The sequence below is a fragment of the Carcharhinus amblyrhynchos genome, chromosome 14, assembly GCF_965287045.1.
Source record: "Carcharhinus amblyrhynchos chromosome 14, sCarAmb.v2.hapA, whole genome shotgun sequence".
Taxonomy (NCBI): Eukaryota; Metazoa; Chordata; class Chondrichthyes; order Carcharhiniformes; family Carcharhinidae; genus Carcharhinus; species Carcharhinus amblyrhynchos.
In genome coordinates this window covers 33,941,935-33,969,842 of record NC_137337.1, presented here as the reverse complement: position 1 = coordinate 33,969,842, position 27,908 = coordinate 33,941,935, and the positions used below count along the sequence as shown (strand labels likewise).

The 27,908-nt window shown below is 41.0% G+C and overlaps 1 protein-coding gene across 1 annotated transcript; it reads right to left on the bottom strand.

The window, feature by feature from the left end:
• Positions 1-220: 220 nt before the first annotated feature.
• On the bottom strand, positions 221-8,010 carry siva1 (SIVA1, apoptosis-inducing factor). The gene is made up of 4 exons (XM_080202608.1): positions 7,846-8,010; positions 3,927-4,160; positions 1,255-1,411; positions 221-425 (listed from the first exon to the last, which is right to left on the bottom strand). Exons 1-4 carry the CDS (start codon positions 7,961-7,963, stop codon positions 377-379), a joined length of 558 nt encoding a protein of 185 aa, XP_080058734.1. The 5' UTR covers positions 7,964-8,010; the 3' UTR covers positions 221-376.
• Between the last annotated feature and the right edge of the window lie 19,898 nt (positions 8,011-27,908).

Below are 27,908 nucleotides of genomic sequence, written 5' to 3'. Positions count from 1 at the left end.
AATCTAATTAATTTCAATCCTTATTAGGATAATGCAATCAATAGATTCAAGGTATTTGATCAAAAGCAGGATAAAGGGCTGAGGAAAAGCAGGGAATTGTAGTTAGAATGAGATTGAAATTAGCCATGATAACAGAATGGCAGAGTGGGCCTCAATTGCCTACCCTTGCTCCTAATTCTTTTGCAAAAATGTGTATTCAAGTGAGTAATGAGTACCACAATAAAAATACAAAAAGCTTTATTTATACAAATACACAATTAAAAACAGTATATTACAAGTAGAATGTCACTTCCATTTTGTATATAGTGATCAGGTTAATGCATTTTAAATTTAAACATTTCTATACAAGTTAGAGCCAGTTCAAACTTCACTCTCTTCATGGGAAGCAACCATAACAGAACACCTGATCGTAGGCTTCATTATAACTGGAAAAATAAGATGGTATAAGAAACAAATTATAGGCAGTGCAAATGTTGTATATACAAAAACTATTGATATAACCAAATGAGAGCAATTAAACTACAACATCCTATGGTTGCATGTGTACAAACTCTTGACAGTATATACTAGTTGAGATAGGCAAAAAAGCAAGTTATATAGCATTTGGTGATCAATGGAAAATTTTGTAGCACAGTAATTTTAGCCACCAACATACTTCATTAATCTTTATTCCAGACAATGTACTGAAATTTCAAGCTACTGATGCAGAGGCAAGGGTTTTGGGGCAATTGACTCTTCATAAGTACATATCTAATTTAAACAAACATTCTATTTGGGTGGATATTGACAGAAGACAATTGTCTCTAGCCACTCATGATTTGATAATCACTTAATTTTACCTCCTGCTGTTTGTGTCAAAGCTTTAAGATGTGTTCTACAAATTACATTGACATAAATCATTCCACATCATCCAACTGTTACTTTTTCAAAGCAGATGAGAATCAATTCTCATTTACAATATGACCCATGGGTAAGAGGCTAATACTGCAGCTAAGAAGTCTGGCTGCTGGTTGGAATTCAGTGCTTTCACACCATCCTAAATCTTGACCTATTATCCCCCAGCAAAAAGGAGAGATCAGTAGTAAGTATGTCACCTGCATCAATGCAAGTATTGTCTGACATCAGAACATCAAGGTTAACAGAACATTTACAAATCCAAGTGTTTTATGCAAAACTGTTGGTTTTGCAACACAGCATACATACATCAAGTTTATAGAATGTAAGCCACAAGAAAAAGATCAAAGCATTACTCACTCATCAAATGAGCAAAGTGAACAGCAAGTCCTTGCGCAGTGATCACACACTTTGCTACAATGTTGGCATATTAAGTGGTCACACTGTGAGCACGGGTCCTTGGAATTCGATGGCTTCAAACAGATAAAACAGTTCACAGTTGCTGGCTTGACTGGCACTATGTCAAATTGAAATGAGCATGTTAGATTAAGCAATAATAAATAATGGTTTCAAAAGAAAGCCAAAGCCCAAACTGACTATATAATGACTTGCATATTGGTAGAAACAATGCAAAATATCAGCACCAAATGCAACACAGTATTGTTCTGGCAAGCATGGTCATGTCCCCCTTTAGTAGCAGTTTTGCTAATTCAGCCAGGCTACTGTAAGGTAACACTTCAGCAGTCTTATGCCACCTAGTGGCTTAGGTCTGTCATGATCTGCAGCCAAAGTCAACCATAAAAGCAAAAATTACTTTAATGCAAATAAACTGCATTAAGATCACAAGACATGAGAGCAGAATTAGGTCACTCACCCCATCGAGTCTGCTCTGCCATTCAATCAGACTGATATTTTTCTCATCCCGATTACCCCTGATCCTATCAGGAACCTGTCTTAAGAGACACAATGACCTGACCTCCACAGCCTTCTGTGGCAAAGGATTCCATAAATGTCAATTTAAAGCCAGTACAGCTTTGTAGCTACCCCCTTTTGGGGGAAGGAACTCTTAGCAAAGGGCAAATACTTTTGATTGGGTATCAAAAACTGTATTACAGCTTTATCCACTTCCCAAATAAAATGTTCAACATGAACAGATTTACTCATTTGGCTACAAAATATCCTCTTTGTAACAGAAAATTAGCTTCATTGTATACACACAAGGCTGAGATATAGAAAGTTTGAATTAGTGACAGCTTGTTTTTCCTCCATTTTAGTCAGCTTTACAACAGACCAGTCAGCCCATTTTCTGTGCCAGCTACCAAGCACTTACCTATTCTAATCCCATTTCCCAGTACTTGGGTCATATGTATGTTATGGCATTGCATGCTCATTTAAGTACTTCTCAAATGTTGAAGATTCACATCTCCAGCAATCTTTGAGGTAGTGAGTTCCAGATTCCCACCACCCTCTTGGGGGACGGTGGGGGGGTGTTTCCTCCCCTGCTCCAACTTTAAAATTTTGTGCCCCTGGATATTAACTCCACTAAGGAATATTTTATCTATCCCATGTTCCTCAATTTTGTATACCTTGATCAGGTTCACCTTCACTGCTCTAGGAGTAGTGGAAGAGAAAAGAGAGAACACATTTACTTTGATTAGAACAATTCAGTACTAGGAACAGTTTGATTTTAGATAATAACTTCTAAATGGTCCATGTAATTTCAAAATGGATTTCTAGCAGCACTGAATTTGTAAGTCACATTTTTGCTGTTATGGAAAACAAAACTTGGTTAACATTTAAGATCAGTATAATGAGTCATGTTGGTATACAAAGGACAAGTTCAAACTATTTAGATGAATTTGAAACAAAACTGGTATAAATCTTAAATTTCAGTTAAAACCTACTAGACAACTATTTTATGCCTCAATAAAATTTACACTATTAAATGTCTAGAAATAAATCTTCATAAACATCAACTGTCACCTTGGCATCCTTGTTGCCCTTAAGGGCCTTCCTGTGCCCTTTGGCACAGGAAGAATGCAGGCATATAAGGGTCCTTTTACCTCAGGGGGTCAGGAAACCTCAAGATTTTATAAAGTCATGGAACCACAGAGCCATAGCTGTCAAGCCTCAAGGGCCAGGATGCAGTGCTAAGAAGTTTAGGGAGCTCATGGAGTGGGAAAAGGTCATTGAACGTATCCAGTTGTGAAGATGTGCTTTGTGAAAATGGTCAAGCTGGAAACCTCAATGACACTTAAGAGCTTGAAGTAACTTTAACTCAGCCCAAAATGGCTAACCACAAATTTCTTGAACCATTGCAGTCCATAGAGACTGTTCCAGGATTTTGACCCAGTAACAGTAAAAGGAATGATGATGTACTTCCAAGTGAGGATGGGGAATGGTTTGCAGGTGGTAATCCTATCATTTGCTGCCCCCCCACCCACCCCCAGTGAGTTGCTGCAGCACTTCTTTAAATGGTACACACTGCATCCAATTCATTGTGCTTCAGCAGAGAGAGTAAATATTGAAGGTTGATGGGGTACCAGACAGGCCACTGTCCTGGATAGTGTCAAGCTTCTTGACTGTTGGAGCTACACATGCAGCAAGGACAGCATTCCATCACTCCTAACCTGTGCCTTGCAGATGGTAGACAGGCTTTGGAGAGTCTGAAGATAAGTTAGTCACTTCTCCAAGAATGGGTCAGTTGTGACACATGGCCACATTTTAGTATCAGAGGAATTATGATTGGTACTCAACAACTGAGCCTAGGACAGTACACTGAGTTCAATCATCTCCATTCCAGAGAATCACTGCAATAACCAGTCATCTTCATTTGTGCAAGGTACGACTCCAGCAATGGAAAGTCATCTCCTGCACCATTCCCATTGACTCTAGTTTCAACCAAGAATGGCATCAGTCACGACTTTATTCATCTCAAAATTTAATATACTGCATAATAAACTAATGAAGCATACAAACTTCACAGCACAAAATTAAAATTAATGGATTCAATTTAAGTTCAGTTAGCTTACATCTGTATGAAGATAGTGATCCCTTCACAAGTTGTCCATTATGTCCTAGAAAAGTCTGCCCATGGAGCAACTCACGTCCTTCACATCCATTACAGATATCTTCTGGTTCCTTTCGGCAGTCATCTTCAATGGGTTTGGACATGGGAACCAATGTACAATTCTCTTCTGAATTGCCTGTCCACATGTATCCCATAAAAGCTTGGGCACCATTAAACAGCAAGTTTTTAGTTTTTTCTGAAGACAAAAAGTTGAAAATATGAAAGAGAGAAAGCCCGTTTGGAATCAGAAATATATCAAAGTCCACCACAGGTTTTAATTTTCATTGAAAAAAAAGAGTGACATGTCAGCAAATTTAATCCCCCAATTTGTCTGCATACTTCTACCTCTATCTTCCTTCCACTATTAGGAGGTCTGTAGATTGCACCTAATCTGCAGCACAAGGCACCTATTTAAAGGCAGGTTGCAGTTCAAAAGTACTGGGATCAGTGTCCTCACAGGAGAGTTTAAGGGGATGGGCAGAAATTGAAGAATAAGGCGCAGAAAGGAATAAATAGTTACGTATTAGAGAAGAAAGTAGTGCAGTGTTTGATGGGAGCAGACCAAGGAGGAATGTGGAATATAAAGAATTTTAGAAGGCATGCATATAGGGGAAGGGGGATCTTACAGAAACAAAATCAAGGGAATAAATAAGATAGGAGCAGGGAGGTTGCTTCCAGTGGCATGTGAAACTAGAAGTAGGGGGTATAGCCTCAAAATAAGGGGGAAAAGCAGATTTGGGACTGAGTTGACAAGGAACGTTTGCACCCAATGGGTTGTAGATTTATGGAATTCCCTGCCCAATGAGACTCTCATTGAATGTTTAAGGCAAGGGTAAATAAATTTTGAACAGTAAAGCAATTAAGAGTAAAGGTGAGTGGGCAGGCAAGTGAAGCTGAGTCCATGAAAAAAAAAATCAGCCATGATCTTATTGAATGGCGGGGCAGACTTGAAGGGCTAGTTGGCCTACTCCTGCTCCTATTTCTTATGTTCTTATGAATGACAGAACAGGCTTGAGGAACCAAATGGCCTACTCCTACTTATGTTCTTATTGATACTGTACCAGTCATGACATGGAGATACCAGCGTTGGACTGGGGTAAACATAGTAAGAAGTCTCAACACCAGGTTAAAGTCCAACAGGTTTATTTCGTAGTAAACACCACTAGCTTTTGGTGTTTGCTCCTTTGTCAGGTGAGTGGGAATTCTGATCACAAACAGAACAGGAACAGAATTAAGCCTTTGGAAATCTTTTCCCAGGCAAACAGTGAAGTGCAGAACAAGGGAGAGAAGGATTATGCAGAAAAAAGTAAAAGGCACATGATCTTACTGCCAGGCACAGCAGGCTCGAGGGGCTGAACAACCTCCAACTCCTATTTTTGACACTGATAGCAGCAAGTTGTGATAAACAGTTTTTCAAACTGGAGGATGGTAGAGCAAAGACTACTGCTAGAATCACGAAGTGATTTAGATATTGAAGAGTCAAATTTTAAACTTGGTCAGATACCAAACAATGAAACCAGCTGACTAACAGAACATTACCAAAATGGGCATAGAGGTGGAATTTAATACAAAAATATTAGGTGATGTGTTATGACAAACAGAAGAAAGAGACAACATGGATAATGGCAGTTTGTGTTCAGGGACAGGCAGACCTCATGGAGTTCAGGTGCAGAGATCTTAGGTGGCAGGATAGTGGTTAGCAAAGCATGAGACATCGAGCTTCATAAAGACAGGCAATGGTTCAAAGTACATAAGGGTGGCAGACAGGCAAGCAAGTTATCCCAAAATATCCAGTAGCCAGTGAAAAAGCAAGATGGGGGTAAAAGATGCAAGAAAGTTCACTCCAATATTCCTCTGTGGTATAGGGCTGAACTGTAGATGCAATTGTATTGTTGAGACCAGAGAAATTATAGAGTTTGACTGCAGAAGCAGTAAGAGCAGAGTGAATGAGGGGGAACTGCTCCTCCAAATAGATATGGTCTCTCCTGTGTAACTATTTCAACTCCTCCCATCACTCTTGCTGCTGCTCCTCCAGAGAGGAAAGTGATTGAAGGAACAGCAAGGGAGGGTGAAGAACTGTGATTTAAGGAACTGGAGCCACAGCATAACTGAAAACAAGGGGAGAAATAATTCTCTTCAGAGTAGAAGATCAGAATTGGAGTCAGTGGATATTTAATGTTTATCCGCCCTTAGACATTAAAATCCTTTAGCATTTTGCACAATTAAAGATTGGGATCCCAGCTCAATAACATTGTACAAGGACTAGGGGACAATTTGGGCCACAGTAAAGACATGTAAATGCAGCAGGGGCAAACAACCTAGAACTTGCTCTTCCAGGAGTGGAGGAGACAAAGCAACTTTGAATTCAAAAAGAAACAGGATGAACACTTAAATAAGCTTGCAGGTCTACAGGTAAATTGGAGTGACTACTTTACAATGAACATGGATGCAACTGGTCCTAGGATTCTTTATAGGCTAGAAGAACACTAGAATATGTAGCCTAACCACCACAAGCTGGCTAACATACCAGAAGTTAGCAAATAGGCTTTAATATACTAGCCCCAATCATTACCAGAAGAATATTTTGTAATCTGATCTCTTGCCCTTTAAAAATTCAGGGGTGATTCAGTTAAGTTGGTAGCTAGACAATTGTAACTTCATATACCTTTTGCTGTCAAATTCTTCCATAAATACCCATATGATCATTTCTTTGGACAACTGCTGTCCCAAAAACTAAGAGGGCAGGAAATATCTAATGAAGCCATGTACTAGAGATAAATTTCATCTAGGAAGCTGCAGCATAAAAAGTTGATCCACATGGTTACAATTCATAAGTCCAGAATTTATTTTTGCATTTTGCTGTTAAACAGGAAAGAAAAACTTAGGTTTAAAACATTTACTGAAATAGGTCTGACAGCTTTTCAACTTCCACAATTAATCTCCTGTTACCCCAGTGGTTATTCCTGTGCCTCACAGCACAAGGAACCTGGTGTACATTCCCACCTTGGGGTCACTGCCTGCACAAGTGGCCTCCAGGTGCTCTAGTTTGGCACCTGCTAAATTCTCCCTCAGTGTACCCAAACAGGTGGGTACATGGGGCAATTAGGGGATTTTTTTCACAGTAACTTCATTGTAAGCTTGCCAAGACAGTAAGTCTGAACATCAGGTTAAAGTCCAACAGGTTTATTTGGTAGCTCAAGCTTTCAGAGCACTGCTCTTTCATCAGGCAAATGAAGGAACACCACTTCAAAAGCTCATGCTATCAAATAAACCTGTTGGTCTTTAACCTATTGTGAGACTTCTTACTGTGCCCACCCCAGTCCAATACCAGTATTTCCACATCATGGCTACACACGAAGTTACTGGAGAATACAAGTGAACATCATCAACTTCACCAATTAGAGAAAATTGTAGCAAAACAAACCAACAGCACTGAACGTAAACCACATGCACAACTCAACGAGGATTCAAGTTCCTGTGCAAACTCCTTGCTGACTACAAAATGCATTTCAAACACTTAAAAAAAACGAGTTGAGTTGAACACCAATCTGTCAGTGGATGGGTGGGAAAGCTGTTGCCCCCTTTTAATGACGAGTTAGGGGCCGGGAGGAGGGGGGCAGACCCACATCCACCCCACTGGGACCTACATTCAGCGGCCACATCTCACTGGAACTGCCTCGGCGACGGGAGGCCTGTCCTCCAGGCCATTCCTGCCCATGGGCTCTCCAACGTCCCGGGTACCCCCCACGCCGCACTGTAAGGACGCGGAGCCGAGAGGGGAGAAGATTCCAGCTGAGGCAGAGGCTCAGGCTCAGGCCCTGCCATTCACCTAGGCCCAGGCCGCCAGGCCAACCCAGGCCCCGGGCCTTCCGCTCACTCACCGTACACCTCCCGCTTGTATTTCTCCCCGAAGACCCCCTCGCTGAGCTCTTTCTGGGAGACGTGGATCTTCCACTGCAGCGGCGCCGTGTCACCGAAGGGACTGGCTCTCTTCGTCATCCTCGCGCCACAGCCCGATTCCCGCGCGCCGAACCCTGACCTCTGACGCCCCGCCCCGCCGTGCGCGCGCGCTGTTTAAACAATGCGCCATGTGATCGCCAGCCGGAGGGGGCGGGGTCTCAAGTCCCGCCCCCACGGGCGGCTTCGCGGGACTGGTGACGCCCCGCCCGTTGGCACCGCCTTCTCTTCCCGATAGCCGCGCCCCTTTCAGCAGCCCCCGCCCCCATGTCACGTGCTCTCCTCGTGCTCCACTTGTGTTCTAAGTTCTTTCCGGGTAGGGGTCACATTCAGGGACTTCATTGACTTTTTTTTAAAAGAATCCTTCCAAAGTGAATAGGAAATTCAAATTGGAACACAATTCCAAAAATAAAACAAAAGAATTATCAAGCTATTGTCCATTTTTACTGCATTTTCACATTGTACATCATATATATTAAGTTGATCTTTCCCTATACCCTAGCTATGACTGTAATACTTCATTCTGCACCCTTTTCTCTATGAATGGTATGCTTTGTCTGTATGGTGCGCAAGAATCAATGCTTTCCATGGTATACTAATAAATGTGAATAATAAACTCTACAGCAACATGTGCTGTATCACGCACTGCCCATTTAGCATTCATCTATAATCTGCTAATGTGCAGTTCAAGCACAGGGATTACACAGAAGTTATATAACAGGCTTCACTGACATCAAATCTTCATAAACATTAATGGAAGAATTTAACTCTGAGGAACAAACTGACTTACCTGAACCACCAAGATACCGTTGAGAGCTGAACTCCTGGGCCGGAATTTTACCATCCTACCTGCCATAGGAACCAGAGCAGGCAAGCAGCAGAACATAGAACGTTGACCTCAGTGGGATTTTATGGTTTTGGGACAAGTGAGGCTGTAAAATCCCACCTCTGATCCCCAATTAGCCAGATTGCGGAGTTTAGTTGGTGAACTTCCTAATGCTTATTTCTTGTGACCACGTGAACCAGATTACCTTGTCTCCCAGACTTGGAGCCCTTTCCTTGTGAGTTCTGAGACCCAGGAGTGCTGTTCAAGTAGTGCACCTCGGATGTACAATGGCTGTACATCTGTCCCAGTTTCTCTTTCTGGTTCTATAGTCACCATTAGAGACTTCAGGATGCCCTATTCTGCCTTGGCTGCTCCAAGCTGCAACATAAAATTCCAGACTTCTGTTCTGGCTGCAGCTGTTTCCTTATATTTCCTTGAGAGGTCAGATGTCTCCCTTTATTCATTAGCCATGCTTTGCACTTTAGGCTCCACTCCCAGTCTGTTGAGGCCATCCCTTTCTGTGATGTGGGTGCTGTATGTGAACATGATTTAATTAAGCTGTGGTCTGGATGTCAATAGGGTTGAGGTCATCAAAGGGGTCTAGGTGTGAAAGACAGGCACTTGAAATAAACATGGACAAGTTGGCCCAAAGGGCCTGTTTCCATGCTGTAAACCTCAATGGCCACTTGAATTTTCTATAAGTAAACAAGACATGGATAGAAATTTGCATTAGGAGATAATGACATTTTGTTGAGCTCAGTTGTTAAATTTCATAGGGAAATAAAAAGATGTTTATAGCTTGGGAAAGCTTGTAAATAAACAAGACAAGTTATTACTTTTTATTTAGCTCAGAAGTGGTGACAATAGGGAAAACATAAAATATTTTTATATTTTGGGAACAGTAAGTTTCAAAGAAAGATAAGGACAATGGAATGCAGATGAAAGAGGAAGAAAAGTATTGAAAGAAAAATACTGAGAGCTAAGAGGGAATGGTCATGTAAGAACTTCTGGAAGGTTGGTCAGTGCTGGAGACAGAACAGTGAGGAAGCAAAGTGAGAAAGTTTCCAGCCAACCAGAAGATGTCCATTTTTTTCAGAAAGCAGAGTTTAGTTTTAAAGTTTTGTGAATCTTCACAGCAGAGCGGGAGAGGGAGAGAAGCTCTGTGACACACTTCCCCTGAGGCAACAATGGAGTTGCCTTGTGGAATATTAGTGGGTTTTTAAATGGAATAATATCAATCGGGATTTTTGCTTAAAGGGTGTTTATTTGTGAGTCCACTAAATTGGAAATCTTTTTGGAGGAATATTAGAACCATAGAACCACAGAACATTACAGCACAGAAACAGGCCTTTTAGTCCTTTTTGGCTGTGCCGAACCATTTTTCTGCCTAGTCCCACTGACCTGCACATGGACCATATCGCTTCACACCCCGCTCATCCATGTACCTATCCAAGTTTTCCTTAAATATTAAAAATAAGCCCACTTATTTCTGCAAGACTAATTTAAACTGTGCAAATGCAATCTTCTGTGTTGAAGTTTTTTTGTTGAGAAATGTTTTAATCAAATGTTATAAATCTCCAAACGTGTCACAGGAATTTGTGGATTCTGATTTCAGTATATGCATCCTCTTGTGATAAAATTTATAAAAAGAAAAGAGTTGTGATAGCTTGCCAAGTTTCCCTTGGTTGTATGGCACTTACTACCTGCCAGATAAATACACATCCTTGTTTAAAAAGAATATGAAGAAGATAATAGACAGACCAGTCAGTTTAGCCTAAGTGGTGGGAAAGCTTCAAGAAATGATGATCTCGAATTAAATTTTGGCAACATGGATTAATTAAGGAAAAGCAGAAAATATCTTTTAAGGGCAAACTGCATTTAAATAGATTGCTTGAACATTTGGTGAGGTTAACAAGAAGAGTTGATGAAGCTAATGCCATTGATGTACATGGATTTTATTTGATAAAACGCTACACAACAGATTTGTGAGCAAAGTTAAAAATCATGGAATAAAAGGGACAGTAACAACGTGGAAATGGGGTGCTGGAGAATTGGAGCACTGCAAGCATACTTTTGTTTAAAAATGAAGCAAAGGATAGAAGAATTAATTGCACAGCAGTCAGCCTAACCTCAGTGGTGGGCAAATCATTGCAATCAATTCAGAGAGATAAGATAGCTTAGAAAGGCATGGAATGATCAAGGATATTCAGCATGGATTTGTGGAGGGAACATCATTACTAACATACTTGAAGTTTTGAGGAGGTAACAAGAAGGATTGATGAGGGTAGTGCAATTGACTTGATCTATCTGAATTTTAGCAATGATTTTTGCAAGGCCTACACGGCAGACTGCTTAAAAAATAAAAGCTTGACAGACTTTGGAGAATTAGGAAGCTGGATACAAAACTGGCTCAGTGGCAGAAACTAAAAGATAGTGGTTTGCAGATGGGTTTCTTGTGACTGGAACATTGTTTTTAGTGGGGTTCTGTAGGGCTCAGCACCAGATGCCCTCCTTTTTGTGGTATATATTAATTATTTGGACTTAAGTTAGGGGGTGAAATCAACAATTTTACAGACGATACAAAAACTGGTTGCATAGTTGATGGTGAGGAGCAAACTGTAGATGGACTGATCAAGTGGGTAGAAAAGTGACAAATGGATTTCGTCCTCACAACTGTCAGGTAATGCATTTGGATCAAACAAAGCAAATTAATACATAGTAAGTGGGAGGATACTGAGAGGTTCAGAGAAAGTGAGGGATCTTGGAATGCATCTTCACAGATCCCTGAATGCAGTAGGACAGCTAGATAAGGTGGCTAAGAATGCACATGGAATTCTTTCCTCTATTAGCCGAGGTGCAGTATACGAGAGCAGGAAGGTTATGCTAGAGCATAAAACATTAGTAAGGCTACAACTTAAGTGCTGTGTGAAGTTGTGGTCACCTCATTACTGAAAAGATATAATTGCATTAGAGATAGTTCACAGGAGTTTGACAAAATGTTGCAGGGATTGGAAACTTGCAGCTATGTAGAGAGATTGAATAATCTGGGGTTGATTTCCTTGGAACAGAGGAGGCTGACGGGTGATATGATTGAGAGGTCTGGAAGGATGAGGGACCTGGATAAAGTGGATGAGAAGGACCTATTTCCATTAATGTAAGATTGAATATTTTAGAGAGGGGGTGGGGCCCTCCTACAAGACAAGTCTATGTGACCTCATTCATACTGAGTCTATTTAGAGATAAGATCATGTGACCTGGTTACCACAGGAGTCGGGCCCAGGTCAAGACATATTGAAAGTAAGGTGCAATATTTAACACCTGGATACAAAGGCACTGATGCGAAGCCCCTTTTGATTGTAAATACCATGGGCCAGCAGCAAGCCTGGTACCCGGTTAGTGGTGATGGGCACTGCTAGGAGGTAGGAACTGACTTAGGAGTACAATCCCCAAAGGCAGTCAGCCATGACTGAGCTTGCTGCCGACCTACAGAATAAAGGAGGCAGGAATTCAGTGGGCAAGCAGTCTCCTACTGACAAGTGGCCAAGTGGACAAGGGAAAGGGGATAGAGCCACTCTGACAGAATCAGCCTTTCCCCCAAAAGTCTTTGTTCAGCAGGAACATGAATTAAAGGCATTGTACATGTCAAGTGTGCATTAACCTGCACCAAACTGTTTGCTTTAGCGAATATGTGATTTGAAAGTACCCCTTTGGCCTTCCCCAGCCCATTAACACATTCCTCGGAGAGCTTAATAGGTCAGTAATTGGAGAAACTTTCAAGATCATTGTCAGGACACTGGCCTCCACCTGAAAACATTATTTTCGAAGTGAACCCACACCTAGAAAATGGAGTCAGGGAGAGTTGTTGCCTTTCTTAGGTGGAAACAAGCAACATATATGTTGATTTCTCCTGGCAGCTTGATTCCATGTCCATTATTTTCAGGGTATTGAGTACCGATGCCATAATTTATACAGTTTACCCGAATGCCAGGCATATTGCGTCTGCTATGATTAGAACTCATCGCACACAATGTCAGTAGATGCGATTCCAAGATGGGTTTCCTGCACTCCCATGGGCAACTGAAAATCAAGCCCTCAATATTTCATATATTTCTTCATTATATATTTCTCATAGGAAACAGTATTCCAGTAATATCAGAGTAAATAGTTTGGGATTTCATCAGCATTTACAAAGTAAAAGATTAGCTAAAGACAGGATTGGACCACTCAAGGGTGAAGCCTAATTACATAAGGGTACTAATTATACTTTAAAACTAAGCCTAGTGCTATTGAAAGAGCAGATGGAATTGGGGGCACAAATTCACAGAACTTTAAAGGTAGCATCTCGTTAACAAAAAGCCAATTAAATTCCAGATCTTATCACAAGATTTGCAATATAAAAGTTGAAATGTATCAATAAGTTTATAGGAAACATTAATAAGGCCTCAATTAGAATACTATGTTCTCTATTGGATTCCACACAACATGAAGCATATTGAGGCATTACAGAAAAAAGTAACACAAATGGACCAGGTATGCAGAATACAAAGTGATGAGGTTAAAAGAATGAGACAAGAACAATGGGTAAAGGAGGAGGCTAGACAAAGTGGTCATGATTTACTGAAAGGAGAAAGTAAGGGTTAATCCTGCCCACAGCACCATGCTTAAAATGGAGTGATCCAGGAACCTCTGATTTTGCAGAGGCCAGATGAGACTCAGGCTTCTTTGTTCACCAGATTTTTCAAGTATATGGAGGGGCGTTATACCTATACAGAATGGTGTACAAGTTCTCCAATCAACTACAATACATCATTCCTACACTGTAATGCAGATAATAGTTCAATTGCATTTACCAATCAGAAATTAAAATGATTTTCTACTTTAATCATAGAATTTCAACAGTGCAAAAGGAGGCAATTTGCCGCAACGGGTCAGCACCAATTCTCTGATAGAGCATCTTATCTAGGTTCACCCCACCCCTGCTAATCCCCCTAACCTACACATCTTGGGACACTAAGGGGCAATTTAGCGTGACAAATCCACTTAACCAGTGCATCTTTGGACTGTGGGAGGAAACCCCCGCAGACACAGGGAAAACTTGCAAACTCCATACAGGCAGTCACCCAAGGCCAGAATTGAACCCAGGTTCCTGGTGCTGTGGGGCAGACATGCTAACCACTGTGCTGCCCTTATTAGTTACTCAATCAATACTCATATATGTATAAGTGATTTCACTAACATGTTTACACTATAGCTACAAACTTCAACACTGAGTCATAATGGACAAAACAGCATCTTTGACATAAAGTCCATCCTGCTCAGTTCCCATATGCTGTTGCAGCTGCATCTCGAGTCTTCATAATACAATTTTACCTACCCTTACCTTCCCCTTTCAGTAACTCATGACTATTGTGGTTTGTCCAGCCTATGTCTATTCTTCATGTCTCCTTCTTTTAACTCCTTTAAAAATAAAGTTTGAAGATTGTAGATTTTCTGTTGAAAACAGGAGACTTACAGGACGACAGGATAGAAAGTGCGAAAGGATGGTTCAGAAGAGGCAAAAGCAGACTTACTAGTAGTTAATTGAATGGTATAGAACATGGGTCAATAGATACATTTAAATGCATGAGATAATACAGCAAACAAGATAAACTGATTTACACTGAGTGTTAGGAGGCTGTGGAATTCAATTCTGGAATTAGTAGTTGAGGCTAAAGTTGCCAACATTTAAAATTCAATTGGGTAAGTGAATAATGGAACCAGAGAAAAAGGAACATGGGAACAGATAAAAGCAAAATACTGAAACTGCTGGAATCTGAAACCAAAACAGAAAATGCACAAAAATCTCAGCAGATCTGACAGCATCTGTGGAGAGAGAATAGAGCCAACGCTTCGAGTCTGGATGAGAGGTTTCTGACAAAGGGTCATCCTGACTCAAAACGTTAACTCTGATCTTTCTCCACAGATGCTGAGATCTTCATACATTTTCTGAATATGGGAACAGGATGGATTAATGTGATTAGAATTACTTTCTTATGTGAAGGGTAAACACCGCCATGGTCTTGGGTCAAATGAACTGTTCTTGTGGTGTAATCTCTTTATATTTTTAAGGTGCGATCAAATTAGTTAATAATAATTTTAAATCTTGTTCTGCAATGACTAATTGATGTTGAACAGGAGCATATAATGGAAGGCAATTCCTTCCATTATTGAAACTATATCCAAAGAAAACACATCATACAATTTCAAGGACAATATTTCAGCAAAATCTGTTTACAAACCATTTCTCATTTTAGTTACACAGCACAGTAACAGGAATTGTGTTATCATGTGTGGTTGTGCCAACTGCATCTGATGGCATTGTACAAAGGTCATTTTGGTCAGTCCTCTACTTGCACTGCCTTTAGCATTTGATGTGTGAAAACAACTTGATAATTACATTTTTAAATGTATCTCCTCACTCCTGCCACCGGTTGTGATTAATGTCTATCTGACATCACAATAGGATTGTTATATCATCTCAATCAAGCTAAACTATACTTAATAACAAATTGAGGGTTATCCAGCACGAGCCAGAAATTGCATTATTCAGTTGAGGTATTTGATATTTTATTCTTTTGTGCAGCTAAGATCAATATTTAGTGTACCAGATTTAACTGACTTTATGGTCAGAATGTATCTTTGGATTGGCAATAGTTATTGAATATATATTTTTGGCTATTGAATGGAAATGGGTCAAGTCTTGTGGACCATTGTGTCGTACATTTTTGTTTCCTAATAAATGTTAACGTTTTGCCAATTCAGTACACTGTACTATAGGTGCAAAAAAGCAAATGTAATGTAAAGACTTTATGAAGAGAAGAAAAATAACTTTAGAAAGGGAGGACTTCTGGGTGGTGAAACTTCATTCAGTTGACAAGTATCAGATTGATTTGTTCAGTAGTCACTTACTGTTTCAATTCTCTGCTCCCACCTCTCCCCATCTTAATCCTGTGAATTTATCATGGTTAACAAGTAACAAATTGTTGGAAAAGAAAGATGGTGGGGAGGATGGACCTTGTGTCCTTGTTTGCTATGAGCGCAATTGGCGATGTGGGCGTAAAATCCCACAAGAGCTGGAAAACAAGAATCTTGCCGCTGAGATTCCGATTTTCCTGACTGCCCCACCAGTGATGTAACAAGCTTCCTGTTCAGGAAGGATGGGAAGCTCATTTAATACATTAACATAACTTTAGAGTGTTTTCCCACTGTCTTAACCCACATAGGAATTCTTCCTTGCCCATGTGGCATAACATTGGTGATGATTACAACTGTTTTTTAAAAACATGAACGCATGTGGTACACAGGTAAGTATAGCCCCTTAGTAAGGGGAGGTGTGGGAAGAGGGACATGGCTGAGCAATACCCTGGCACTGCCTCCTCTTACCTTAGCACTGCCCTCAGGCTTCCTGGCACTGCCCCCGGCACTGCCAATGCCAGGGTGCTGTGTCTGGGCAGTGCCATGGGGCAGTGCCAAAGAGGGGGGTCTTCAGTTGGCGAGGTCTATCTGGGGGATTCCCCATGTAGGTGGGGGGCGGGGTTGCCCAGTATGGGGGGGTTCCCTGAGGGGAAGGGTTCCTTGAGGTTTCCTGGGGGCTAATGTGACGGGGGTGGGGGGGGGGGTGCTCTCCACCTCTGTCGGGGAGGGGGGCCCTTTCCCAAATGTCTGGATAGCCGATGTCGCTGGCTGTATCAATGGGGTGAGAGACACACCTCCAGCATTTGTTCTTAGTGTGCTGGGAAATATGGAGAGAAAAGCCAGCTGTGCTGCTGGTGAGCTGCACATCGATTTTCTCACCTAACCTAACACTTTAGAAAAAGAAATAGAAATTTTAGCCGGTTATTTCCCTCATCAAATTCCTCAAATCTGTACTGAATAACAGTATTCCTCAAGATTTTATTTAACACAGAAGAGCTTGCACACTCTCCCTGTGTCTGCATGGGTTTCCTCTGGGTACCCCGGTTTCCTCCCATAGATGTGCGGGTTAGGTGGATTTGCCATACTAAATTGACCCTTAGTGTCAGGGGATGAGCAGGGTAAATGCAAGGGGGTTACAGGGATAGGGCCTGGGTGGGATTGTGGTGGGTGCAGACTTGATGGGCCGAATGGGCTCCTTCTGCAGTCCAGGGATTCTATGAATTGCCAGTTGGTGAGTTTAGTCAAAGTATGCATCCCTATTCCATCACCACTTGCACTAACACGAAAATTCCAGGATTATTGGTTTGGGAGGAAAGGATCTATGAAGTGTCTTGTGAAGATTCTATGGAATCAACCTTCATGGGTGGAGACTGATCCAGAGGAACCTGTGGAAAAGCCTTCAAAAAGCTGAAGCGAACTTTGATATAGCATATTCTTGAATGACATAAGAGAGGGTTGCTGGTATTAGCTCTGATCATTCCTATTTCTGATGAATAATTGAATAGCTGTGTTATTTAACACAGAAGAGCTTGCACACTCTCCCTGTGTCTGCATGGGTTTCCTCTGGGTACTCCAGCTGGAGACCAGTCAACAAAAGCTTTGATATTTAGAAACTTTAAAACATTGTTGATTATTGTGATAAATACAGAAACTGTTTTTCATATCATTGTTAAAAACATAGTTTCTCATTTTCCCTCTAGTCTGTCAAGATGAAAAGAGAAGATATGGAAATTTGCAGGCCCCCAGTTATAAATACGTACCCTCCTGAGTGAGTGTTTGATGTTATTTTGATAGACCTACAGAAGAAAAAAATTGCTTTATCCAAAGTATACAAAAATATGAAAGTTGCATTTACTTTTGGAAATGACAAAAGGTGTCAGATCTGTGCAACATCCCATTTCACTTCTGGAACTTGGATTGATGGTAGGAAAATCTCTGAAATGACTATCTGCGTATCTTTAGGCAAACTTGGACCAGGACTTAAAAGATTTTATCATATCATCCAAGTAGGCCCAATATGGTGGCATGGAAATGGAAAATTGGCCCAGTGGATTTTACTGTGGGCTTGCACTGAAGGTGGGACAGTGGTGGGAATAAAGGACAGAATTGGCCCATGAGGCCTACTCTGTGTCCCTGTCCCAAATGCAATTAATCTCCACCCTCCAAGCACCTACTTCTCTGTTCACCAATTGTAAATTTTGATGGGAAGAAAGAGCTCCATTTTCCTGCCTATCATTGGTGTCTGTGACAATGTCGGTGACTGCAGGGAGAAAGTGGGGATTGTCCCTGTGTTAGTAGTAGCAAACCTCCAAAGTTATAGTTAAGAGAGGGAAAGGGTCTAGTAGGACCTCCTAGAAGGAAAAACTGTAAAACAGGGAAATAAGAAAACTGGTCTGAACCTTCTGGGTAGCCTCTTGTCTTTTAAAAATCTCCCTTTCTGGGCCTGAGACTCATTCTGTCATTCCCCCCTTCAATCTCTAGCCATCTCTTTGGTGGCAGACTTGCACAGCAACTGAGCCAGCACCATCATACTAGTGGACAGAAGTCTTATCCAGCTAATGCCTCATCAAGTCAAAGAGAATCAGTCCTTTGTTGTAGCACAGTGAATAGTTTCCTCAGGATCTAGCCGTACAGTTTCACAGAATCACAGAATCCCTACAGCACAGAAGGAGGCCATTTGGCCCATCGAGACTGCACTGACTCTCAGACAGAGCATCTTACCCAGGCCCTACTTCCTTAACCACACATATCTACCCCACTAATTTCTCTAACTTACACATCTTGGGACACTAAGGGACAATTTAGCATGGCCAATCCACCTAACCTGTACATCTTATCATACGATAAGTAATATGGGAGTGTTTGACAATGATGCAGTGAAATATTCTGTTCACCAATGCTAACAGTGTTCATACAGAAAAAGATGGTTTGATTTATAGGATTATCTGACAACTTCTTTAATATTATTGTGCAGAGGGTGGCACTGCTGCCTCATAGCGCCAGGAGCCCAGGTTCGATTCACGGATTGGGTCACTGTCTGCGTGGACTCTGTGCGTCCTCTTTGTATCTGCATGGGCTTCCTCTGGTTGCTCCGGTTTCCTCCCACATTCCAAAAATGTTCTGGTTAGGTGCATTGGCCATGCTAAATTCTCCCTCAGTGTGCCCGAACAGGCACTGGAGTGTGGCAACTAGGGGATTTTCACAGTAACTTCATTGCAGTGTTAATGTAAGCCTATTTGTGAGACTAATAAATAAAATAAAAGATGCACTGCTTCTTCTGTATGTCGCAGTGATACAAAACTTCATTACATTTTTTGCACAAAATATGTTGGCATCGATATTCTACATCATTGCTTTTGGCAACAAATAGATTAAGTTAGACCCTTTCACACCCCTATCCTCTAATGATGAATTAACACCAAGGTTTACTCGAAACATTATTGGAATACATCACAATGAAGATCATAGGGAATCAGAAACCAGTTGAGCACGTTGGTTATATAGAGACAACCGTCAAATATCCATCTTCTTTTTTGTATTCTATGGATTTGTCTTTTGTTTTAAATCATGCATTTAAAATTATATTGAAGTGGAATCGGAAGCAACAAGTTTACACGAAGAAGATTAAAGAATTGATCTCCAGTGAAAGGGTTAATAATCATATCTGTTTAAAAATCACATAAACTGCTTTGAAAAAATAAAAGGTCCTTATTAAAGTCTTCACAGATAAGCAGCAAGGCCTTTAGTCTGAGGGAATTCATTAAATCAGGCATCAGGAACTGGTAGAAGACCACAGACCATATGATTTTCAGCCCATTTAGTCTGCTCCACCATTTGATCATGGCTGATATGTTTATTAACCCCATTCTCCTGCCTTTTCCCCGTAACCTGGAATGATATCCACAGAGACTGACACAAACTGGGACATCACTGATAACATGTAACAATGATGGATTAGGTAATATAATTAATATTACCAGCTAATATGATTACCTCATGCTGATTGAATATTATCATTAAGAAAGCATGAGGTGATTGTGATTGATTTTAGTATCTGCATCTTATGAATGATGTAACCTTCATCAATAAATGTAAGTGGATAGAGATAACTGCTATACCTTGATTGGCATATGTTAATTATTTGTAATCAAATTTGAAACTATAATTGCTCACGTATTCCTGAATTCTGGACTCTGGCTAGTTGCTGGCACTGACCTGTGACTTTCTAGAGACCTCACGAAAGCTTGCATTAAAACAGCTGTTTAAAAGAACTCCATGACTTGGTTTGGTTACTTGAAGGGTAAAGTTGTGATCAATTAAAAAGGCTAACATCAAAGCCTGCAACATCCAAGTTATTTCTTTTTAAATCTATTTTGGATTCTATTAAGAAATATTCTTCAGTAACTTGAATTTCATGACATTAATATTAAAGCACACATCATCTGAAATGATTGAAACATGTATTTGAAAGGTCATACAATCTGAAAAGGAAAACCTGCTCTCAACACAATTAGGGATGTTAAGAAACTGTGAAATGTGGTGTAACAAAAACTGTTTAATAAACGTTGCAGAGACCAATATATGAGAACTGCACAAGAGTCAAATCATGCTCAAGTGTCCATGAATGCTCAGTCCAACTTATGTTGTATCCCAACATCAAATGGACAACAAAAGTTAGTTCCATTGGATGTGTATGGGAGACCGAATATCGATCGTTGGAGGACAACTTACCATGATGCCTACAACACATACCACGATCCAAGGGATGTAAGTTAAAATGTTCTTTTTATTGGAAATAAGTGAAACAGTGGCCAGAGTTTTACCATCTTGCCCGCCACAGGAATCAGAGCAGGTGAGGTGTGGACCATGGAAAGATCTTTGATTTTGAGACCAGCAAGGCCATAAAATCCCAGTACATTGAAAATCCAACGTGGGTGATCCGCTATGCACTTTTCTAAAAGGGTGGGTGAATAAAGAAACACTTGGCCTTCTTCTTTTCTCACTTCTGTAGGACACGCTGCATGTGACAAAGCTTGGCAGTATAGGAATGTAAGAACATATTTTATCCATTTTAGGTCCAATGCGGATGATCAAAAGCCGACTACATTGAAATCCATTTGTCACAATTTTGCCCATGTAATCTGTCAATATTGATTTGTAACTTTAGGCTCCCATCTATAACGCCTACAACGTTACCTATCTTTATGTCATTAGCAAATTTGCATATGTGGCTGTCTATCCCACACCTAAGTTGTTAATAAATGCAGTGAACCTTTGAGGCCCAACACAGATCCTTGCAGAATACCACTCATTACATCCTACCAATTGGACTACCTCCCCAGTATCCCTATCAGGATACTGTCACTGGCTGGTCTCCCAATTTCCTAACTGAGTCAATAATTTGCCTTCAATTCCATGAGCATCAACTTCAACTAAAAATATCATGAAGGACGTTACCAAAGGGCATATCAGTCTTTCATTTTTTTGACGATTTTGCCTTAGAAGAATTTAGAAATGTTAATGATATTTGATTCTTCCTACATGATGTCTACAATCGATATTAAATGTCGCTGTGCGCTGTATCATCGGAGCGTTCTATTAGTTATGCCATCATGTCTTGAAAAAAGAGCGGGTCTGATAGGAAATGTTAATCCTACAAACAATTAATTACTGCATAGATTAATTTTCTTTTTGAAACAAACATCTCAGGGTATTACCTTTAATTGGAAAACAGAAGAAGAACGGCTACAGGAAAAGGCAGGGTGTATCGGGTGCCAGCATGGACCAACAGTAAGTAGAAGACCAGCTTCATTAATAAATTGAAAACGTAGTAACAATGAAAAATAGCAATGAATTGAGTAACCCGGTAATAGTGAACATTTATTTTTACCTTGCCAACAGAACTTTCACAAACATTAGGATAAAGTTCATATGTGGTTACTGGGAATCTTATGAATAGCTTTGTAGGAGTTCTTGATGCATATTTCATACAGGTAATCTTGCATCTAGTCTAACAGGCATATCACCCACTGACAGCTTTTGCTTTTTCACCTTCTGGCTTTATATCTTACTATCCTAGAATTGAACATGTAGAACATAGAACACTACAGCGCAAACAGGCCCTTCGGCCCACAAGTTGCGCCGATCATATCCATACCTACCAGGCCTATCTATAGCTCTTAATCCCATTAAATCCCATGTATTCGTCCAGAAGTCTCTTAAAAGACCCCAGTGAGTTCGCCTCTACCAGCACCGATGGCAGCCGATTCCACTCACTCACCACCCTCTGAGTGAAAAATTTACCCCTGATATCTCCTCTGTACCTGCTCCCCAGCACCTTAAACCTGTGTCCTCTCGTAGCGACCATTTCAGCCCTGGGAAAAAGCCTCTGAGAATCCACCCTATTTATACCTCTCAACATTTTATAAACCTCTATCAGGCCGCCTCTCAATCTTTGTCTCTCCAGAGAGAAGAGACCGAGCTCCCTCAACCTATCTTCATAAGGCATGCTTCCCAATCTAGGCAACATCCTTGAAAATCTCCTCTGTACCCTCTCAATAGCTTCCACATCCTTCTTGCAGTGAGGTGACCAGAACTGTGCACAGTACTCCAAGTGGGTCTGACAAGGGTCTTATAAAGTTGCAGCATTACCTCCCGACTCCTAAACTTAATCCCTCTATTAATGAAGGCTAGCACACCATATGCCTTCTTGACCACATCCTCCACCTGCGAGGCTGATTTAAGAGTCCTATGGACCCGGACTCCAAGGTGCTTCTGCTCCTCAACACTGCTAAGAGTCCTACCCTTGATATTGTACTCCTTCATCCCATTGGACCTGCCAAAATGGACCACTACATATTTATCCGCGTTGAAGTCCATCTGCCACTTCTCCGCCCAGTCTAGCATCCTATAGATGCAAGATTGGATTGAATTCATCTGAAATGCACAAAGTTCATTTATTCATTTCTTCCCAGATTTTTTTTTTGATTGTGATCACCCCTCATTGTTAACCATCAGATTCTAGTTTATCAGTATTTACTTATTTAATCTGAAAACAGATTGTCCTAGGACACAGCAAAGTAGGAGTGTAATTTGTGCTCAGAATCCTCAATATTTAACTGTGTATTTATGTGATGAACAAACAATTGGTCTCAATAACATCGGTTTTTATACATGAGCATGTACTTTTGAAGTAAAACAGCCTAGGCACTCTCTTAGTAAAGGCTTCAGGGAGTGTAGTTAGTGTCCATGGGAAGTTTACAGAGCAGTCAGATCATACTGTTAATCTGTGTGCAACACGGATTTGATACCAGTTCTGCCATTGTGAAGCTCAATGTTCCAGCCAATGTCCTCTCTTTTACACAACTGGACATCCCCCATGGTGGCACAGTGATTAGCACTGCTGCCTTACAGCATGAGGAACCTGGGTTCGATTCCCAAATTGGGGGACTGTCTGTGCGGAGTCTGTATGTTCTCCCTGTGTCTGCATGGGTTCCCATCAGGTGCTCCAGTTTCCTTCCATAGTCCAAAAGATGCGCAGAGACATCCCAAACAGGCTCTGCAGTGTGGCGACTAGGGGATTTTCACAGTAACTTCATTGCAGTTTAATGTAAGCCTACTTGTGACACTAATAAATTAATAAACACCACCAGAATGATTTAATGGGATTATCAGCCACTTACAGATTAATTGTTGTTTGATTTCTTCTGGCTGTTGTGAAAATGCAATTTTTTTTGTGCTTTTCAATGTTGTTTCAAATGTTTGCAGGGAGGGGTGAGATAGTTACTAAAGTTTTTTTTTGCTGATAAGAAGTGTTCTGCTCAAATCAATTGCTCCCAAACACTAGTAGGCCTTCTGCTTAGAATAGAGTATAACTGCTACACTGATCAGAGGTCAAAGAGACGGACAGGCTGCTGGAAGAGGGAGGAGGAGGAATGGGGGAGAAGGGCTCAGCACAAGACCACATCTATACCCTGTTCAGGGAGTAATCTCTTTACTACTTCATTAAGGTGGTCCTCACTGATCTACCAATGGTTTCAACCACAGCTCCAACTTCAGAGCTTGGTGAGGAGTGCATTGCCTGTGGCTGTGAAGGTGACCGTAGCTACAAACAAATCTCCAAGCGCCAGACTCCTTCTCAGCTAGTGTTGGAGATATTTGTAACATTTTGCTGTCGGCAATCCAATGTTGCGTGAGGGAGCCTCTTTATTCAAAACAAAATAGCTTAATTTCATTGCCAGAAAGAATCAGGTGGAATGAGCAGGAAATTTTGCAAAGTTTGTAGGATTCCCCATGGTGTGCAGGCTGCCACTAACTGTATACCCATTTCTTTGGGGTGCCACATGCCAATCCTACCCTGTATCAGAAATGAGAGTGATTCCCCAGTCAACAAAATGAGTAACTGTCAATAAGCAGCAGATGATGTAGGTCAATGCTGGTAACCTGGAGGCAGTCATGAAGCCTTCAGTCAGTAGCTTCCTGTTATATCAGCTGCATTTCAGCCATCATGCAGAACTAAGGACTGTCACTGGGTGATAAAGATTATCCGAGATCTAGGATAAGCTCAGATTCTATGGCTCTTAACTTGAATTTGTAACTGATTCAATTGCACATACTGCCCTTTAGTTAGTTTCTGTTGCCTTGGATTGTCTCCCATCTTCTCCTGCAAGGGAGAGGGAAGTGTGTCACTGATTGTGCACGCTTGTTTTCCCAGGTTTTCTTTGGTTTTGAACTTAGTGGAAAACCCAATGAGATGCAAAACCCCACTAAATATGATTACCTTCATGGAACTTCTATAGTTCAGCAGAATGTCTAAAATCTGCTGGGTTCCTGACCCAAGCTGGAAACCTCTTAGTTCCAGCGAGGGCTGATGGCTCTTCATCATGTCTGCCTACTCTTCTTGCTCTGTGCTTTACCTTGTGATCGCCCTCAGTCCATTCATATTCTCAGGAAGCCACAATTTTCCTGTGCTCCATTGGGGGGTTTGTCATGAGGGCAGCTATTGTAACAGGTGGGTTTCTCTATGGGTCAAAGAAAGCCCAATTTGGAGCGTACAGCCCCTTTCCCATCCCATGACATTACTGTACCTTTAAGAAATGTATCTTAATCATGTTTTTCTGCAGTTTTTTTCAAGCAGGCCTGGCCTTTTTGTTTTGCTGCCATGATGTCTGAACCAGTGTCCTCTAATTGTTGCTGAAGCAATATAATGAGCATCTTGTCTATTTTTACTCTGGCCTAATACAGTGTCCTGGAGTTTTGTGACTCTTTTGGAATTGTTGGGTGGATCAGATGCCTTTGAACAATTTTTTTTCCCCACAAGAAAAATCCAAGGTTTTAATTTATTTTGTGAGAAGCTTTTGGAGTGCAGACTGAAAGCAGTGCTTTTGTCTTTCTATCTCTGGATTGAACATTCTGCTGTCTGTGAGTTGCTAGCTAGAAGCTAGAGGCAGGCGGTGCCTCTGCCTCTCCCTTTCCCTCGAGCTCTGCTGAAAGTTCCAGTACTGAAAAATCTCAGTGTTTTCATTCGACATTCCAAAGGACAGTCCACAACAGGTGTTGAAAAGCTGAAAGATCCAGCATCATGTGAGCATACTTGGCTTTTTGAGCCAAGCTGAAAAAGCGGTATTTGTTTGTGGGGGTTATTTGATTTGGAACAGTACAGTCAACTGTTAAAGATGTACATTATCATGGTGGCTTTTTTTTGTAATTGGTAAAAGTTATGCCAGTTTTCCTGTTATACGTTAACTGTGTCCTTAAGTAAACTTTGTTCCATAAAAGCTTCCCAGTGGAAGACTTGATTCATACCTGGAGTGAAACATCTTATGTTCACCCGTGCCAAATTCAAAGTACAAAATCTATAACCTAGGCTGGTTTTCTAAAACACCTTAGAGTTTCTGACCTGGTTCATAACACCCCCATGAGCTTGCAGAAAGTAAGTCACCAGGACTCATGACGCAAGCGCCCTCTCTGTCCCACCAATCAATGGTAAACCGGAGTGGGAGAGGCCTTTAAAAATGTAAGTGGCCCAATCAGCCTCTGGACAAGAGGGCCATCCTTCACACCCTGCTGCTGGTAAAAAGGCAAGATGGGAGGAAGGTGATGGACACTCCACACCTCCCTCACCTTCCCTTTCTATTTTATTCCTCCGCTACTGCCTGTCCCTAGAGGGCTGATAGAATCCAGCCCACTGTTTGCATAATGTTACCTTTGTATATTGTACCTTGTGTTGATATTTGGTTATCCTTTTCCATTCCATAGCTGATTGTATCGTATCCTAGATACGCAATACAAAATACAGGCTGGTTTAGCACCCACATTATTTCCATAGGTGACCAAACAGCAATTGCTGTTCACTGTTAAAACTCAAAGTCCTTTAACATAAGGGTTCGTAAAATTATTACATTATGAAACAATATATTCCTGTAATTCTTCTTCTGCTAATTTTTTAAAAAGAGCTCTCAAACCAGTGAGTATTTTGCATACTCTCAGTCTCCTCTGTTCTTGGCAACAGAGAACACGCGAGTGAAAATGATTAGCAATTAGCTAGATATTGAAGAACATAAATAACAATAAAAGGTTTGGATTCTTTGAGAGTTGCTAACAGTGGCGGATTAGGCTGAGTAGGCTTAAACCTGGGGGCTTGGAAGAGAGGCAGGCCTGAGAGCAAAAAAAAATTGGTTTAACCCTGTTAAAGGTGAATAAATTTTCATGACTATACCCTGTGGGTGAATTAATGTAACAAATACCTGTAAATAGAGGAGCTTCACCCCTGGACTTGTACAACATGCAAATAAATACAAAATAAATGCAACAAAGAGTTTATTGTCATACTATAACATGTATACATACTTATTTTAGTGCATACTTAGTTACATATAGTACTTTTTTCAACATTCGCCTTTACATAGTACTAGTCCCACACCACTGTCTCCAGTGTGATCAATGTATCATCAAATTCACGATCATCATCTGATAATTCACCAATATCAACATCAAAATCCTCGGTATCTAAATCACCCCCACTATCATCACTGCATAATCCATCATCAAAACTGTTGTTGAGCGCATTTACCGCCTGTGAAAACGTCAAAACAGACTTTCGTTTGCACGCCGCTATTGTTGTTTACAATGTGACAAATGACCTGCTGTCACCACTCACCAGCCAAAGAGTTCAAATTCATTATCATAATGCATTAATGACATCATCTTGAGGCTGATTGAAACAATAGTGGTTGGTAAATCTTGTTTGACCAATCCCTGCAGACGTGACAAAGTCAGCTTACCCAGAAACAACATTTATGTCGCTTTACCCTTCAAAGGGTTAATTGAGTATACAAAGAAATGGTTTAATTCAGTGTACATGTGAGTATTTTGGATGATATTTCAGTACTTTTGCATATACTTTCTTCATACCTGGAAAATTACAAATACTATTTTGTTTTCTAAATTAGGCTCCAAACATATAAACATTTAGAAGTAATGCTTTTAGGACAAGTTATAATGTCACTTTATTCTCTTCAACAAAGGGTGGGGCAGGGGCAGGGGGCAAGGTCAGGGGGCCTTACTAAAGCTCAGCCTAGAGGTCTGGGTGGTAGCTAATCTGTCACTGGGTGCCAAAACGTAATGCAATAAGTGTTTAAGATATTATTTCAGCAGTTGGTGCAAAATTGATTACTTGTTCAAAACCTATTTTCTTCTTCCAGGAGACAATTGTGCCACCATTAGGGACCATGAACCTTTGTCGAGGCAAGATTACTCGCAGGTAGGTGTTAACATGTTATAGAAACTGTTGGAATCATTCCTGACATAGATGGATGATGAACTATCTAGCCGGCTGAAATGTGGGGACTGATAGGTTTTCCCAGTCACCTGATCAAATCCAGGAGAAAACAACTGCTGACCACTGGACGGGAGCAGATCTTGGGCAGCACAAGTCACCTCTGGGGACTCAAAGGAACGGTCTATGCTCTCAGGCCAGTAGCTGAAAGCAAGGTCTGGAGAACTCCGCAGTTAATTGGAGGGAAACTCTCAGACAGTATTTTTGTCGCTGGTTCAGTTTACTTTCTCTTCAATTGTTGTGTTTAGGATGGTAATGGTGAGAGATTTGGTGATGGCAATGCCATTGAATGCGAGCAGAAGAGGCTTTTTTAATTCATTTACAGCATGTGGGCATCACTGGATAGACCCGCAATTATTTTCCATTCCTGG

Coding starts and splice junctions, on each gene's coding strand:
- siva1 (XM_080202608.1), bottom strand. CDS start 7,963: ATGACGAAGAGAGCCAGTCCCTTCGGTGACACGGCGCCGCTGCAGTGG. Junction 4,161..7,845: donor ATACAAGCGGGAGGTGTACG/GTGAGTGAGCGG, acceptor TTTTGTCTTCAG/AAAAAACTAAAAACTTGCTG. Junction 1,412..3,926: donor ATCACTATCTTCATACAGAT/GTAAGCTAACTG, acceptor AATTTGACATAG/TGCCAGTCAAGCCAGCAACT.